Source organism: Drosophila hydei, unplaced genomic scaffold (genome assembly GCF_003285905.1).
Source record: "Drosophila hydei strain 15085-1641.00,03,60 unplaced genomic scaffold, DhydRS2 tig00000149-arrow-pilon, whole genome shotgun sequence".
Classification (NCBI taxonomy): Eukaryota; Metazoa; Arthropoda; class Insecta; order Diptera; family Drosophilidae; genus Drosophila; species Drosophila hydei.
Genome location: NW_022045678.1, coordinates 6,098,165 through 6,112,305, shown reverse-complemented (window position 1 = coordinate 6,112,305; position 14,141 = coordinate 6,098,165). Strand labels below are relative to the sequence as shown.

At 32.3% G+C, this 14,141-nt stretch overlaps 4 protein-coding genes across 5 annotated transcripts in view; 3 read left to right on the top strand and 1 right to left on the bottom strand.

The window, feature by feature from the left end:
• LOC111594769 overlaps positions 1 to 14,141 on the bottom strand; it is a 54,047-nt gene that overhangs the window by 17,399 nt on the left and 22,507 nt on the right. For both annotated transcript variants that reach the window (XM_023308218.2, XM_023308219.2), the window contains exon 3: positions 6,660 to 6,778. The gene's annotated coding sequence lies outside the window, so the exon portion shown is untranslated. The remainder of the gene's footprint in view (positions 1 to 6,659; positions 6,779 to 14,141) is intronic.
• On the top strand, positions 5,827 to 6,467 carry LOC111594752. The gene is made up of 2 exons (XM_023308200.2): positions 5,827 to 6,210; positions 6,279 to 6,467. The coding sequence occupies exons 1-2, from the start codon at positions 5,827 to 5,829 to the stop codon at positions 6,465 to 6,467; spliced, it is 573 nt and encodes a 190-aa protein (XP_023163968.1).
• On the top strand, positions 7,830 to 10,295 carry LOC115482927. Its single transcript, XM_030223233.1, has 2 exons — positions 7,830 to 8,201; positions 10,140 to 10,295. The coding sequence occupies exons 1-2, from the start codon at positions 7,830 to 7,832 to the stop codon at positions 10,293 to 10,295; spliced, it is 528 nt and encodes a 175-aa protein (XP_030079093.1).
• LOC115482926 lies at positions 12,320 to 12,909 on the top strand. The gene is made up of 2 exons (XM_030223232.1): positions 12,320 to 12,659; positions 12,757 to 12,909. Exons 1-2 carry the CDS (start codon positions 12,402 to 12,404, stop codon positions 12,907 to 12,909), a joined length of 411 nt encoding a protein of 136 aa, XP_030079092.1. The 5' UTR covers positions 12,320 to 12,401.

Here is a 14,141-nt window from a genome sequence, read left to right as displayed (position 1 = left end):
AAAAATATATAACGCTTTGAAAAACTTCTTCTAAAAAATTGAATTTTTAAGCATGCCAATAACTTTAAAAAAATACATCTATATATGGTCTTATGATAGTCTAAGAATATTTTGTAATATCGTAATATGAGACCTGATAAATGGTAGTGCTTGGCACTAAGTGGGCTTTTCTATAGGGGCGGTGCTTGGGCCTCAAACACGTCCCTAGAAAGTTGCTAAGCCAAACTTTTCGAAGGAAGTTGTATGTGTGGCAAGGGATTGGCAATGGGAAAAGGAGTTGTTCTGGGTTTTGGATGGGCAATGGGACATGGAACGGGTTGGTGGGGGAAGGCAGTAAGGGCAGCAAGAGAGGGTGAAACGTGGGGCTGTCTGTGGCGCCGGCAGCTGGTCGCTGCTATCTGCAGCTGCGATTTATTAACAGTTAGCTGCCGTTGTTATTTTTATATGTGGCTAATGTTGTTGTTGCATTTCGCAGCTAGACGGAGAATTTATGGCCTGCAGCCACATGATGAATGATTCTGATAATAATATTTTGTTATTGCTTTTGCCTAGGGCCATTTTTATATTCTCCACACATATATATATAGTATATATATATATATATATATATTATATATATACTGCCTTTTTCTGCTGTTGCAGCAAGTTTTGGCTGCGTTTAACAAGGAACAAAAACCAAACAACAAATTAAAATAAAAGATTTTTATATTTTCAAGTCAAGTTGGAGCCAGCCGTGTCCCAAGTCCAAACTAAGAGTTGTGTAAGAAAGTGGGGGGCGTAGTTAGTGGTGGTTTTTGCCTCCTGCTGCGCAGCTCAAAAAATCCCAAGCTGCGAAGCCAAGCAAAACGCATAAGCATCCCGCCAAAGTAATAAACCAAAAGGTTACCTCAAGAAATTTGGCAGTCAAGTTTTTGCTTTTTTTAATGGGTAACTTACTGAAACACTCGCCATAAATATAAGTGTAATTATAGATTTTACTACTAGCTATAATCAGTTTTCGACTATGACGTAACACTCAAAGTGGGGCCAATTAGTTAAATCTTAAAATGGTTTTCAGAAGATTTTTGAAGTCAACTCAACTTTTTATTACAAGTATTTTATATGCTTTCAGCCTTTAATTGGCATAAAATATATTTCCATTATAATAAATGAAACTTATTAAAATCTACAGTGAGAAAGAAAAATTTAAAATAAAAATATAAATTTGTAGTCCGCTCATTACCTTTATTTACCTCTAAAAACCATTTACATAGGCAATACACCCACAGCATTGCGAATCTTTAATGCGAATCTGAATAATTTGCTTTAATAGTCGGTCGTTGGTTTGAGTCAGAGAAGCGCTAGCGGTTAAGTGGGCTATATAATGTGGAACGTGTGCTGACAAATAGCCCCATGTACCTGTGTGTGTGTGTGTGTGGGATAGGAACTCATTGCATATGCAAATTGCAGACGATTGGTTTCGCATTACATAATTAATAATTCAATGAAAATGTGCATGTCACTCAAGCGCATGCAAGAAGCCAGCCAGGCTTTTTTGTAGAAGTTGTAATTTAGATATACATATATTGCGTTGACTACATAAAATATGTAAATATATACGCTTTGAAGAACATTAACGTGCTGCTTGCAGCATTTTGTGGAATAAGTGGAAAGGTTTTGCTAAACTAGCTGACTGATTACATTTTTACTTAAGATCCAAGTGTACGTTTTTAACTAATAATAATAAATGAAATCACGTGCTGTTCCCGTGCAGCTACAAATTTTTTACGATTACACTATTCAACAGAATTTAGTTTTATATTTACATATATTAGTCCCTAAAGAATATTGGGCTGTGAGTTTATAACAATATAATACTGTGAGTTTAACGATCCCAAATATGTGCTGTGGTTTTTTCAACAAAAATTGAGTTGCCTATAAAGTCTTTCAGTTATCAACTCAATGAATAAACAATATACAGCCCGACTAAAAAGGATCCCTAATCAGTTTAAGACCCAAGAGAGTGAAGCTGGATGAAATGCGAAATTAAAATGTAAACATAAGAAAATTAGAAAATGAAGATATTGAAGCTTTCTTCAAACAAATAAATCTTCTTAAACCCAAGATTCAGATATATAGTATACGATATTAAACTTATTTCTTCAAAGGGAAGGCTAAGCTACTTTTTCCTTGAATCTATCTTGCGATGTAGAATTTTAGAAATGATAAATTTCGATCCAAATTTAATTCGAAAGATATAAAATTATATAGTTTATATATATATATAAAATTATATAGTTTACATAATTTTATATAATTTATATATATTATATAAAATATAAACCAGCAATTCTAGTTGCGGGTGTTTTAAACAAGAGAATTTTCGTTTCCTTTTCCCTTTTAAACATAATCAATAAAATAATGCAAAAATTTCTATCTTTTTTTGACAACGAAAGACAACAAAGCTAAATCGATCAAATATATAAATATATATACATTTGGATGCAGAATAAAACTCTTATTGTTGCAAAACTATGATACAAACAATAAACAAACGCAATAATAGAGAATAATTTGTGATTAATTCTTGTTTGCATTACAATTTTCTATGAATTTTATATATTTCTACAAAATAGTTAAAGAGTAAAAATTCTACAGAGTGTGCGCTATTTGATCATTTGAGTATTGATTCGAGTTTCTGTGTGGGATATATGGCGACTGAGAGCTCTCTAATTATAGCTAGTTAGTCGACGTTCTCGATAGAGCCTATTTGCACGAATCAATAAATTTCACAGTTGGACGCACAGGTGGCGCTTGGCGCTTGGCGCTTGGCCCTGGAAGGGGAACGCATCTGGTGGTGCGACGGTGCAGGCATAGCAATTTGGCAGCGACCGAGCTAAATGGGCCTTTTGTTAACTTTGCCGGCTGCGTGTGGGTCTGTGTGAGTGTATGTATGTTTGTAAGTGTGTCCGTATGTCTGTGTGTGCGCGCACTCAACATAAATTCATAAATGTTTTCTGCTCTTTGGGGTGGGCCGTGACTACCTTTCAACCTCAGTCTCTCCAGCAGCAGCTGCACCTGACTGCAACCCCTTATGGCCAGCGCACAGTGGTTCGCAACTATATGATATAACTGATTTGATTTTTATCGAGTTCTTTTAGGTATATACATAAAGGGCAACTTAAAGTCAACTTTTCATATTTGCAATGACCTTAAAATTTAAAATACATATAGACTCCTCCATAGCCTCGTACTAACGCTACTATTTAATAGTATACATTTAGAAATGTGTGCCACTGAGGCGTGGCAAATTGACAAAGGCACATTTTCCACAGCTTTGTTTACGCTGCTTTTAAGATTGAATTGCTTTTGACAAAGCTTGGCAAATTGATTAAGGCGCTATCGTCTACAGTTTTAGATATTGTGAAATTCTGAATATTTTGCCTCGTTTTAAATTGATTTATATTCAATCGTTCAATCGATTGATTTAGTTATCAAATTGTTTTTTTTCTTTGACTCTTGTCCACTGTGCGCATTACATCGTGGAATATATTTGTATTTATTTAAGCAGACACTTTTGGCTTTTATTAGACGTCAAGTAACTGCAATTGCAAATGTTGTGGAAGATGCTTTTTAACTCTTAAGCTAGATACATATAAATATATATATATTTTAGATATATCTTTTTAAATCTTTCTGGCTTTTATGCCACCCTCGCTCGTTAAAAATCACTTAAATTTCCATCATCATAAATTTGTCTAACATTTTGTTTTCACGTTTTCGTAACGCGCTCTCAGCAACTCTTTCAGTTCCTTTATCTTCTCATAATCAGAATTTAGAGAGAATCTTTGGATTAGTAATGGCATCTGCCTTTATTTGTTATGTGTTTTGCAGTCGTAAATCTTAATAAACAAATATTAAGTGTAATTAAGATTTTCAAATTTCGGAATTTCATTATCTTATAATAGAATATAGAATGACCGAATTTCAAATATTCTGTTGACTAATCCATCGCGATATATTGTCTCTGGGAGATTTCTTATAGACAATAAACTTTGCCTATAGCTCGCTTATACCCTATATAGCTACACCTTATAACAAACTTATTTTCCTTAGATTTCCTATCCAATATCCAAAATCGAAATTCATAAGTTCTTTAACAAACTTAGATTAAAGGACAAAAGAATCTCAAAATCGACATATATTTGATATGTAAGAAAAAATTCATGTCACACAATCGCTAAAAGTAGAAAAAGCTTTAAATTTCTTGCTTTGACAAATGTGAAAATATGTCTATAACAGTTTAAAATTTTGAGCTTATTATTATTTAAACAATTTAAACAATTCAATTTTTTAAAACAATTCAATTTTTTTAATTTTTCTCAGTGTTGGAAATCTATAAAACAGCTCCCTAGGCTGTCTATGCTGTGGGTTTCATCTGCTTGAAAAGCGGCAGTATTATATTGATTTTGTTATTTTCATTTTAGTTATTAATAAAGCATCGTTTCACTTATTCCCAGTTTCAGTTAGCTTCTCATGTCACAAAATTTGGTTTGACAATCGAAAGTATTTCTCTGACTAGAAGTATTTCAAGCTTCATATCCCATATCACTTTCCACACAAAACAAATGAGACAACGAAAACTCGCCTTGAAATGTTTACCGCAATAGCTTTTTGCCTCTCTCTCTCTCTCTCAGAGTGTCTATCTATTTTTTTCTTTCTTTCCGCTGTCTCGCTCTGTTCATGTTTGGACCCTGCCATGTACTCTGTGGTGTTTGTGGATCTATCGTCTGTGCTAGGTGTGATGTTTGAACTACACTCAAGTCAACTTTACTTTAGTCAGCTCTGCTTCGCTTTGCTTTGCTGATGCTGGCTGCTTTGCTTTTCTGTTTTAACGGGCCAAAAAGCACGGCCGGGGCTTATCCTTAGATGTCCGGGTGCTCGCCTTACGGATAACGGGTAAAGGGCAACGGGCAACCGGCTACCGGCAGCGGACTGGAGGACGAAGTGCAGCACTTGGCGTAAAATAGAGACGGTGCATAAAGCGACAAAGGCAACATTGCTGATGCTGGTTTTATTAACATTTCTGTTGACATCTTTTTTTTTGAGGGTATGCATTTGTGTGGGTGTGTGTGTGTCTGTGTTTCTTTTACACCCTTTCATATGTACTTGGCCGCCTTCTCAACTCAATCTTTCATATGCGAAGCATTTTCACATTTAACGCGCATGTTTTAGGTTGCTTCAATGCACAGTGGTTCAATTCTAATTTTCTACAATTTAAATAAAATTAAATGTATGAATGCATAATTGTGTAAAATGGAACTAAAAATTGTCGAGTTTTCACACTTTACAAATGTTTCCCAATTGTTTAAAAATACCTAATATTTCGCATACATCAAAGAATATAAACTTACGCATGGAGTACTCACGGTAAGTAATATATCTATCAAAATAATATATGTGACAAGTGAAAAGGAAACATATACATATTCCACTCAGATATATTGTAAGATATATGGTAATATTAACGTTACTCAACTTCTGTGGAAATAGTTAAAATTAAATAAAATAAACCTAAATCTAATTATACAAATCAATTCAACAAGAAGCTAAATATCTAGATAGAGTATAATAAATTTGATTAAAAAAAAACATTAAAATATGCGCTTACTAATAGCTATATTTGTAAGACGAACACTGGGTAATCAGCACTGATTACAATGTATATAAATATTTTATATCAGCAATTATAAAGCAATTTCCTGTCAAATTCTAATGTCGCACAATTGAAAATGATGGTCAGAGAACAGTTTCTGACTGCACGGGCATCATTCAACGTGACCAAAAATGAAACTGCTGCGGATCTGGGCATGCTTCCGGCTAATCTTCGTGCTGGACTGTGCTCAGGCTGAGTATGTGGTGAGCGTGGATAGCTTTGTGTTCGATCCAATAGACCGAGAAGTGGTTCTTTCGCAGAGCGCTACCATTGAGCATGTTGGCAATCGTAGCTATCTCTCAGGGCATTTGTATTTGGGTAGAGCAGTTGACAATCTCATTGCGCTAGGCTCTTTGGAAATATCGCGTCCAAAATTGCCACGCGTTCGTCTGTTCAATTCGAAATTTGATCTTTGCGGGTTTTTAAAAAATGACTACAAAAGCAAATTCCTGCAACAGTTTCACTACAGATTCGTGACCTTTACTAATGTGCGCCCACTTTGTCCTCTGAAACCGGTAAGTAGAGCTTTGGCAAGGACTTCGCCATCCGTTTTCGTTTATTGTAAAGCGAAACCTTATTTTAGCATCTGAATTATACGCTCGAACGCAGCTACCTAGATGAACGCATTCTGCCCGAATTGCTGCCCGAGTGCAGCTACTTTTTGAACGTGGAGTTTCTGGAGAAGGCCAAACGCTTAGCCGAAATGCACATTTCCGGCCAACTACATCCCGTTAACAAAAAAAAAGGTCCGAAGAATCACGTCAAACTTTAAAAACTTACTTTATATTTTCAAAGTTTAATAAAGAAAAACTTGCTATGTTTGTGAACTAAAGAAAAAACTATAAATAAACAGATGACTTTAAGGCGGGATGCCAACCAATGTATTCTTGGCTGATAGTGAGACGTGCGTATATATTCTTAAATGCATATTTTTCTTATAAATGTGGATTTCGGAGTTCCTCACCTTTTAATATAATATTCCAAAATCCCAAATCTAGTCTCAGTTTCCACCTTCTACTCAGATGCTCAATTTGATAGTTTTCCACTCAGTCCAACATTGTTTCAGTTGTTTAAAAATTCAGTCTGGAATATTTATTTTAGAAAAATATATCACAATAATAATTAATTTATAAAACCTTTAAATTTTGCATAAAGCATGTTAGAGTTAAGTTTCATAAAGAAAGCAAATATTTAATTAATTCATATTTTTTTAAACACTGTGAATCTTAGGTGTTGAAAAGTGACGTGTTCCTTAATCTAACTTGTTTTTTTAACACTGAATTTATTCTAACCGTGATTAATTTTAACTTGCTCTGCTTACTATCTATGTCAATACTATTCACATTACTTAGACATCACAGCCAAGTTTCGTCATCAACGAATTTTCAATAAAGCCACAGGCAACGATCATTGCTTGGTGGCAACTTTTCATTTGTGCCTATAATCAAATGTGGTTCAAAACCTTTTTTGTAAGTAAACAGACATTTTAATAAAATATTAATAACTGGACATCTCGGAAGATCATGTCAACTCTTTATATCCCTGACTTAATACAATATAAATAAAAATACAATATAAAAGTTAAATGCAAAGTTATTGTAATTTGATGAAAAAAACACTTAATACTTATTTTAATCATTTTGAATTGTTTGTAAATTGTAAAACGTGATTAAAGCGTACATATATATTTTTTATTTATATATATATTTTAAATATACATATATATATTAAATATATTTTATAACAAAAATCAGAATTGTATAAAATATATAATAAATTAAATATTGGGACTAGCTCTTATGCCGTGCGAGATATAATTTAATATGCATTTCGATCATGCTTTGAATTAATATCATTTTAACAAGCCATAATACCCTAATTTACCATTTTTAATCGGCTTAGAGTATGTATGGACAATTCATTCAAACGATAAAATCGATGTTCAAATTTTCAATGTTTAGCGATCAATAAAAGGTAAATAATGAGCAGCTAATCTAGGCTAGATTACTAATTTTCGGCACATGTCACAATTAGTAACAGGTTAATGTAATTTTAAGTATTCGTCGTTATTTCCCACTTTTCGCCAAACATTTTTAGCTGGTTCCAGTATACTAATGGAGACTTATCGCTCGCCATGTTCGGTTGGCTCTGGATTTTGATCTGTTTGGGTCTTTCAACATCGGCTGAACAACGTAGTTTTCGCTTCGTAATCAAGGAATTTTACATCAAGCCTACTGTTCCAGATGTCATGGAAAGCGTTAACTGGACTATGCCCAATCGTAGCACGATTAGTATTGCTTTGATACTCAAGCGCGAAATTGATAAGATGGATTTGGAGACATCCCTAGATGTGATCCGAACTGGTAAACAGATAATGCGTTTGTATCAAATTCGCTTGGATGCATGTCAATTTCTAACAACAATTCATAAGAATCGAATCTTTAATCTGTTCGCAAACAGTGTGAATAAAGGCAGCAATGGGTACTTGAGGTGCCCTTTAAAGCCTGTAAGTCTTTATTTAATAAATATTATATATATATATATATATATATATATATATATATATATTATATATATATTATATATATATATATACATATTATATATATATATATATATATATATATATATTACATATAATCTATAATAAAAGAATCTCTTGCAGCATTTCAACTATACTATTACCAATATGCATCTGCGTGAAAATGATTTTCCCCAATATGTGCCCGAATGCCATTTCAAAGCACTAACGAAATTCTATATGCGTCAGAAACTGGTCTTACGAATGCTCCTGGAGGGTAAAGTCGATTATAACAACTAAATCTTTGTGAAAGGAACATTGAAATTGTTCTTGTCTTGTAAGCTCAATTATATTATAAAACGTGGCTAAAAATCCTAACGGAGAGTCCTTTTTTCGATCAAAGTATTAACGAAGTAAAAGATTATATTTAGTGGATATATTAAATACTCTACATACTAATATACTCCTAAGCGCAACGCCCTAAAATCTAAAATACACAGTTTAAAACAATTAAGAAAGCTGTAGTCGGGGTGCCCGACTAGGAGATACTCTGATCCCAGTCCAATTTGCGTTTATTAAAATTTACGAGTATTCAAAAAAAGAAAACAAATAAAAAACGACATTACGAGACCAGGATTCGAACCCGGATTGTTTGCGGAACGTGCACCAACTCTACCAACACCGCCACTTCATAATTAAAAAAAATAAAAAACAATAAAAGGTAATTCACCACTTCCGGTCTCGAACCCAGGGCCCAGCCTCGCACGATCGCCGCCTCTACCAACGCAAACGTTTTGTTTAATAACTTCTATTTTACTTAATGGATTTTAATGAAATTTTCAGCATATGATCTACATATCCTATTGGCTTGGTTGAGATGAAAACGCCTTCACATAATGGCCCTAGTTCCAACTAAACTTAAATTTTAAGAACTTGGGGGAATTTGGAGGCGGTATCCAAAATTCAACAAAAATCAAAATTGCATAAAATATACATAAAACTAAGTACAAAATTTGAATGCTCTAGCTCTTACACGTCCGAGATGTAGTTTATTAACTGCATTTCAATCATGTTTTTATTCGATAACAATTAAATGCGAATAGGTATCGAATATTTGAAACAAAGTCGATATGCGCGTGCTTACAAGTCTCTAGCTCTTATAGATGCTGAGATCCACGTGTTCACACATGCGGACAGACAGACAGACAGACCGACAGACCTTGAGCTTGAGAGAGAGAAAGATAAATTTAAAAATGTCTAAAAATTGTATTTATTCTAATATCACAGTTAGAGTTTATCAATCAATACAATCTTTAAACACTCTATTTGAGCATATAATTCGATTCTAATTATAGGGGGCAGTTAATAATAAACTAACCAAAGTTCAGCTCTCATTTTGCGAAAAGGTTCAAACATGGCTGGTTGGTTAAGGCTGTCGATGTGGCTGATATTTTTAATCCTCGTGGTTGATGCTAACAGTGAAGAGCGTAAATTTAAACTTGTGATCGATTCGTTTTTTGTGAAGCACACTGCGCCTGAACTCTTTGAAGTTCTCAACTGTGTGTTGACCCAAGGCAATCGCAGTTACGTCAGTTGTAATATGATTTTACGGCGTAGCATTAATCAAGTTGAAATGATAACTACTTTCGATATCATAAAGGCAAATAATCAGACGATGAGAATCTATAACACACGCATGGACTTTTGTAAATATTTTACGACCTTGCATAAGGTGCGCATATTTCGGATATTTGCCAAAAGTTTCCAAACCAAATTAGGGGAAATGATTAAGTGTCCATTGAAAACGGTAAGTAATCGATAATAATGATAGATCGATGGCTGATATATATAAATATAAATCAATTTACAAATAGCGGACATCTTATCTCAAATATATATATAAATACATCCATACATTTCCAGAACTTCAACTATACGCTTGTCAACTGGTATATGGATGAAAAATACTTTCCCAACTATGTGCCTGAATGTAACTTCAGAGTATCCACGAAATTTTACTCCCATTCAAAAATGATTGTGACATCCCTAAATCTTGGTAGCGTTGTCTTTAACAATTAGATTTTTTCTCAGCACTAATATGCATGCTCAGTTCGTCTTCTTCTTATCGGAAATCCAAGACTTGGCAGATTATGTATAATTAATATCCACTTACAAGCTTAAAATTTACCACTGGGGATATTTTTAAATACCGTTTTGAATAAATAAACTTTTAAATGTTATTTTCTATGCAATCTAACCTACCAGCTTTCAAGTGAACTTTAGTAAACTTTATATAAACTATATATATATATATATATATATATATATAGATCTTTCCTCTTTATATGCATATACAAAAAATAAATAAATATTATATATAAATAAATACAAAAAAAAGATCGAAAATGGAGATCGCTGATATACAACTTTTACCCAATCGAGCTACTAAAATATTTATTTTGAATTGAGTTTAAATGACTAAAATTAAACAATTAATTTGTTATCAAAATTATAGAATCTATTCGGATATTTAACTTTCGATATAGCTATATTTTAAATTGTTTTCCAGTTTAATTGTAGTCTTAAAAATATTTAATTTTGAATATAACTATATTGTAAATAAATTGTTATAAGACTCCCTGCGTCATACATGATTAAGTGATTTATTTTTTTAGTTTTATTTACCTTTACCTTTTACATAAAAAAATAAATAAATCTCATATATAAATAAATGTAATACAAAAACAGGTCGAAAATGGAGATCGCTGATATACAACTTTTACTCAATCGAGCTACTAAAATATTTATTTTAAATTGATTTTGAATGACTAAAATTAAACAATTAATTTTTTATCAAAATTATAGAATCTATTCGGGTATTTAACTTTCGATATAGCTATATTTTAAATTGTTTTTCCAGTTTAATTGTAGTTTAAAAAATATTCAATTGTTTATATAATTATATCCTAAATAAATGATTATAAGACTCCATGCGACATACATGATTAAGTGATTCCACTGGCAAGTTTTATTTATGTTTAATTCTATTTTTGAAGAAATTCCCAGAAACTCGTATGTCTTTGAAAGCTTAAGGTGAATTTAAATTTATTCATATTCATTTTTATACTCTAAAGAGATTGAAAATTTGAATTCAGGGTATAAATGTATGGAACAGACAGAAGGGGAAGTGGCAAAAACCATAAAGTATATATATTAAGGATATACGCAGTACAAGTTTATTTATTTTTTTCGATATCTCATTCCATTTGCTTATCGTTCCATTTCCGTTTCACGGGGTTCAGGGTATCTCATAGTCGAGCCCTCTGGAGTAGAGCACTCTTACTTTTTGTTCCAGCTATATTCTTCCCCACATTTATTTCTAACATTTGTACTCTGAATGTAAAGAGGCTTAATACATGTAGCTATTATATCAAATATAATTCCATTGTAGTTACAGTTCTATTAATAGAATTCTGAAAGAATTCATGTGCTTGAAATATGCATGTGTAAAAACGCCAAATTTGGCGCTGATTGTATCGTGGTTTTACGAAATGACGCAAGATTTTACACTCGTTCGAGAAGTGAAAGGAGTATTTTGGTTTGGCAAAATGTCGGTTGATTTGAAGAGAATCGAATAGTTTTCATATACGCCAAGCGGCGATTACTTCTAATCGTAGTATTAGACATCAACTGAAGGATCATACAGTTCATACAGTACACAGTACACAAGTTGCGAGGACATCACAAAACATTTCTTTTTTTCAATATAATAATAAAAGAAATAAGTTTATTATAATAGATGAAAAACTTTTACTCAATCGACATATTCTAATATAAAAGTAGAATTGTGTTTTTTGGGCAATTAAATGTATTTAAACATTGAAAATTTGTACTGGAATTTAATGTACTCATTAAACGCAGCTGGCAAAAATGGTTCTATTATAATTTAACATATTTTTAAAAATATCTGATGCATAATTATTGTTGTAGATATATGGAAAATGATTGATTTTTAGACTCTGTCCAACACGCACAGGTGTTATTCGGAATTACGCATTTACCATGGCTAGTTATATAAATATCTTTCTATTGCTGACCTTTACTTATGCGAATGCAAGGAGTAATATCCAACTGAAAGTGACAAAAATTGACAAAAAAATCTTGGCACCAGAATTAATCGATGATATGGCCGTACACATTTATGAACACAATAATCGAAGCTACCTCGATTCTTTTCTGAAGTTAAAGCGTATTGTGAACAAATTTGAACTTAAGGCATCCGTTAATTTGAAAGGAATAAATAATCAAACCACGACGCTATTCAGTATACAACTGGATGGGTGTAAATATCTGAGAGGTGGATATAAGGGTAAAATCCTAAACTTATTCCTGAGTACTATACAAAAATACTCTTCATCCAAAGTACTATGCCCATTGAAAGCGGTAAGTGCTTCATAGCTACGATATCATGGCTATACGATATTCATATTATTTTATTTGACAAATTTATTTATTTATATTCATCTATATTTATTTTAAGGACTGGAACTACACCTTGTCCAACTGGAATTTTGATGAAAACGAAATACCTGCCTTTCTACCAGACTCCGACATTACAGGTCTTCTCGAATTCCTCATAAGACAAAGAAAAATTATTTCTCTAATACTTTATGCGAGAATGTCTCATAATTAGATTAAAGACAATCTTATAAATGATTTATTAATAAATTAAATCACAGTAATCTGATTTATATTAGAAATGATTTACTGAGCATCCCCTTAATTTTTACTGATTGTATTGCATTTTATATTTAATGAAAAAAATATAACTTAATGGAACTGTCCAACACCATAAGAACTGATGACACACATCATACACAGATGTGCTGACAGTGCGTGTCATCAGGACAGCTCGCACCCGTAACTCTCATTCGTTCTTAGCTAATTAATTTTCTCATTGCACGAAACTTCGATAGTTTCTTTTAGTTTTGCTTTCCTCATGTGTATCTCTCTGAGAAAATGATACGTACCTAAGGTAGATCAGAATTCTTAGAATATAAAATTTAAAAAAAAATTAGTTTGTTATAGTACTTTAATCATTCAGTAGAATAATAATAATAATTAATAAGTCAATAGAATGCTTGCTAGTGAGATGAATAAGATTCCCGAATATATTTGATATTTTGATATATTAAAAAATGTAATACAGTTAATAAATATTCTAAAAATTTGGAAATTAATGTTATTGAAATTATTTAAAATCAAGTTCATACTTTTATTTTAATAGACAAAAGATTGATCTCATGCTTCTATCATTGTTTTCCATCACTTAAAGGTTTTGGGTAGGCATAAAAGGTAAAGTGATAGATGTGGAACATTTCCTAGATAATACTCATACTTATAACACTAAATAATTATATAATACGACAAATTTATTGGATATTTAATTAGTTATAACAAAAGGCCAGTAGACTATTAACTATTAATGCTTTGGCATTAGCACGGAATTTAAATAGAGCAAAAACGTGTTAAAATGATCGGGAAATATGAAATCTTTTTAGCCGATTTGACAGAATCGGATATCAGAATCAGATATAGAAACTAACAACTTGATTAACAGCTGAAGTATCTTTGATAATTATTATTATATAATTACGTACGTAACTCAGCTATTTCTTAAGATACTTTTATATTTATATATATTACAACATACAACTTGCAAGTTAAATTGACCGAATAGGCTAGGTAAATTGACCGAATAAACGGAGAACATTTCATCGACGAACAAATCAAACTGAAATCATTCGTAAGGTACGTCAAGTAAAGTAAAGTGATTATGTAGTGTGATAATGCTCATTAATGAACCGAAAAGAGTATATTGGTTTTGTACAAAACATAGCGCCGTTATTTAGCCTGGATTATGGG

Bases quoted from the DNA above. Each gene is read 5' to 3' on its own strand.
- LOC115482927 (XM_030223233.1), top strand. From the start codon at position 7,830: ATGTTCGGTTGGCTCTGGATTTTGATCTGTTTGGGTCTTTCAACATCG. The intron at 8,202-10,139 runs GTAAGTCTTTAT...ATACATTTCCAG, and splicing joins TGAGGTGCCCTTTAAAGCCT to AACTTCAACTATACGCTTGT.
- LOC111594752 (XM_023308200.2), top strand. From the start codon at position 5,827: ATGAAACTGCTGCGGATCTGGGCATGCTTCCGGCTAATCTTCGTGCTG. The intron at 6,211-6,278 runs GTAAGTAGAGCT...ACCTTATTTTAG, and splicing joins CACTTTGTCCTCTGAAACCG to CATCTGAATTATACGCTCGA.
- LOC115482926 (XM_030223232.1), top strand. From the start codon at position 12,402: ATGGCCGTACACATTTATGAACACAATAATCGAAGCTACCTCGATTCT. The intron at 12,660-12,756 runs GTAAGTGCTTCA...ATTTATTTTAAG, and splicing joins TACTATGCCCATTGAAAGCG to GACTGGAACTACACCTTGTC.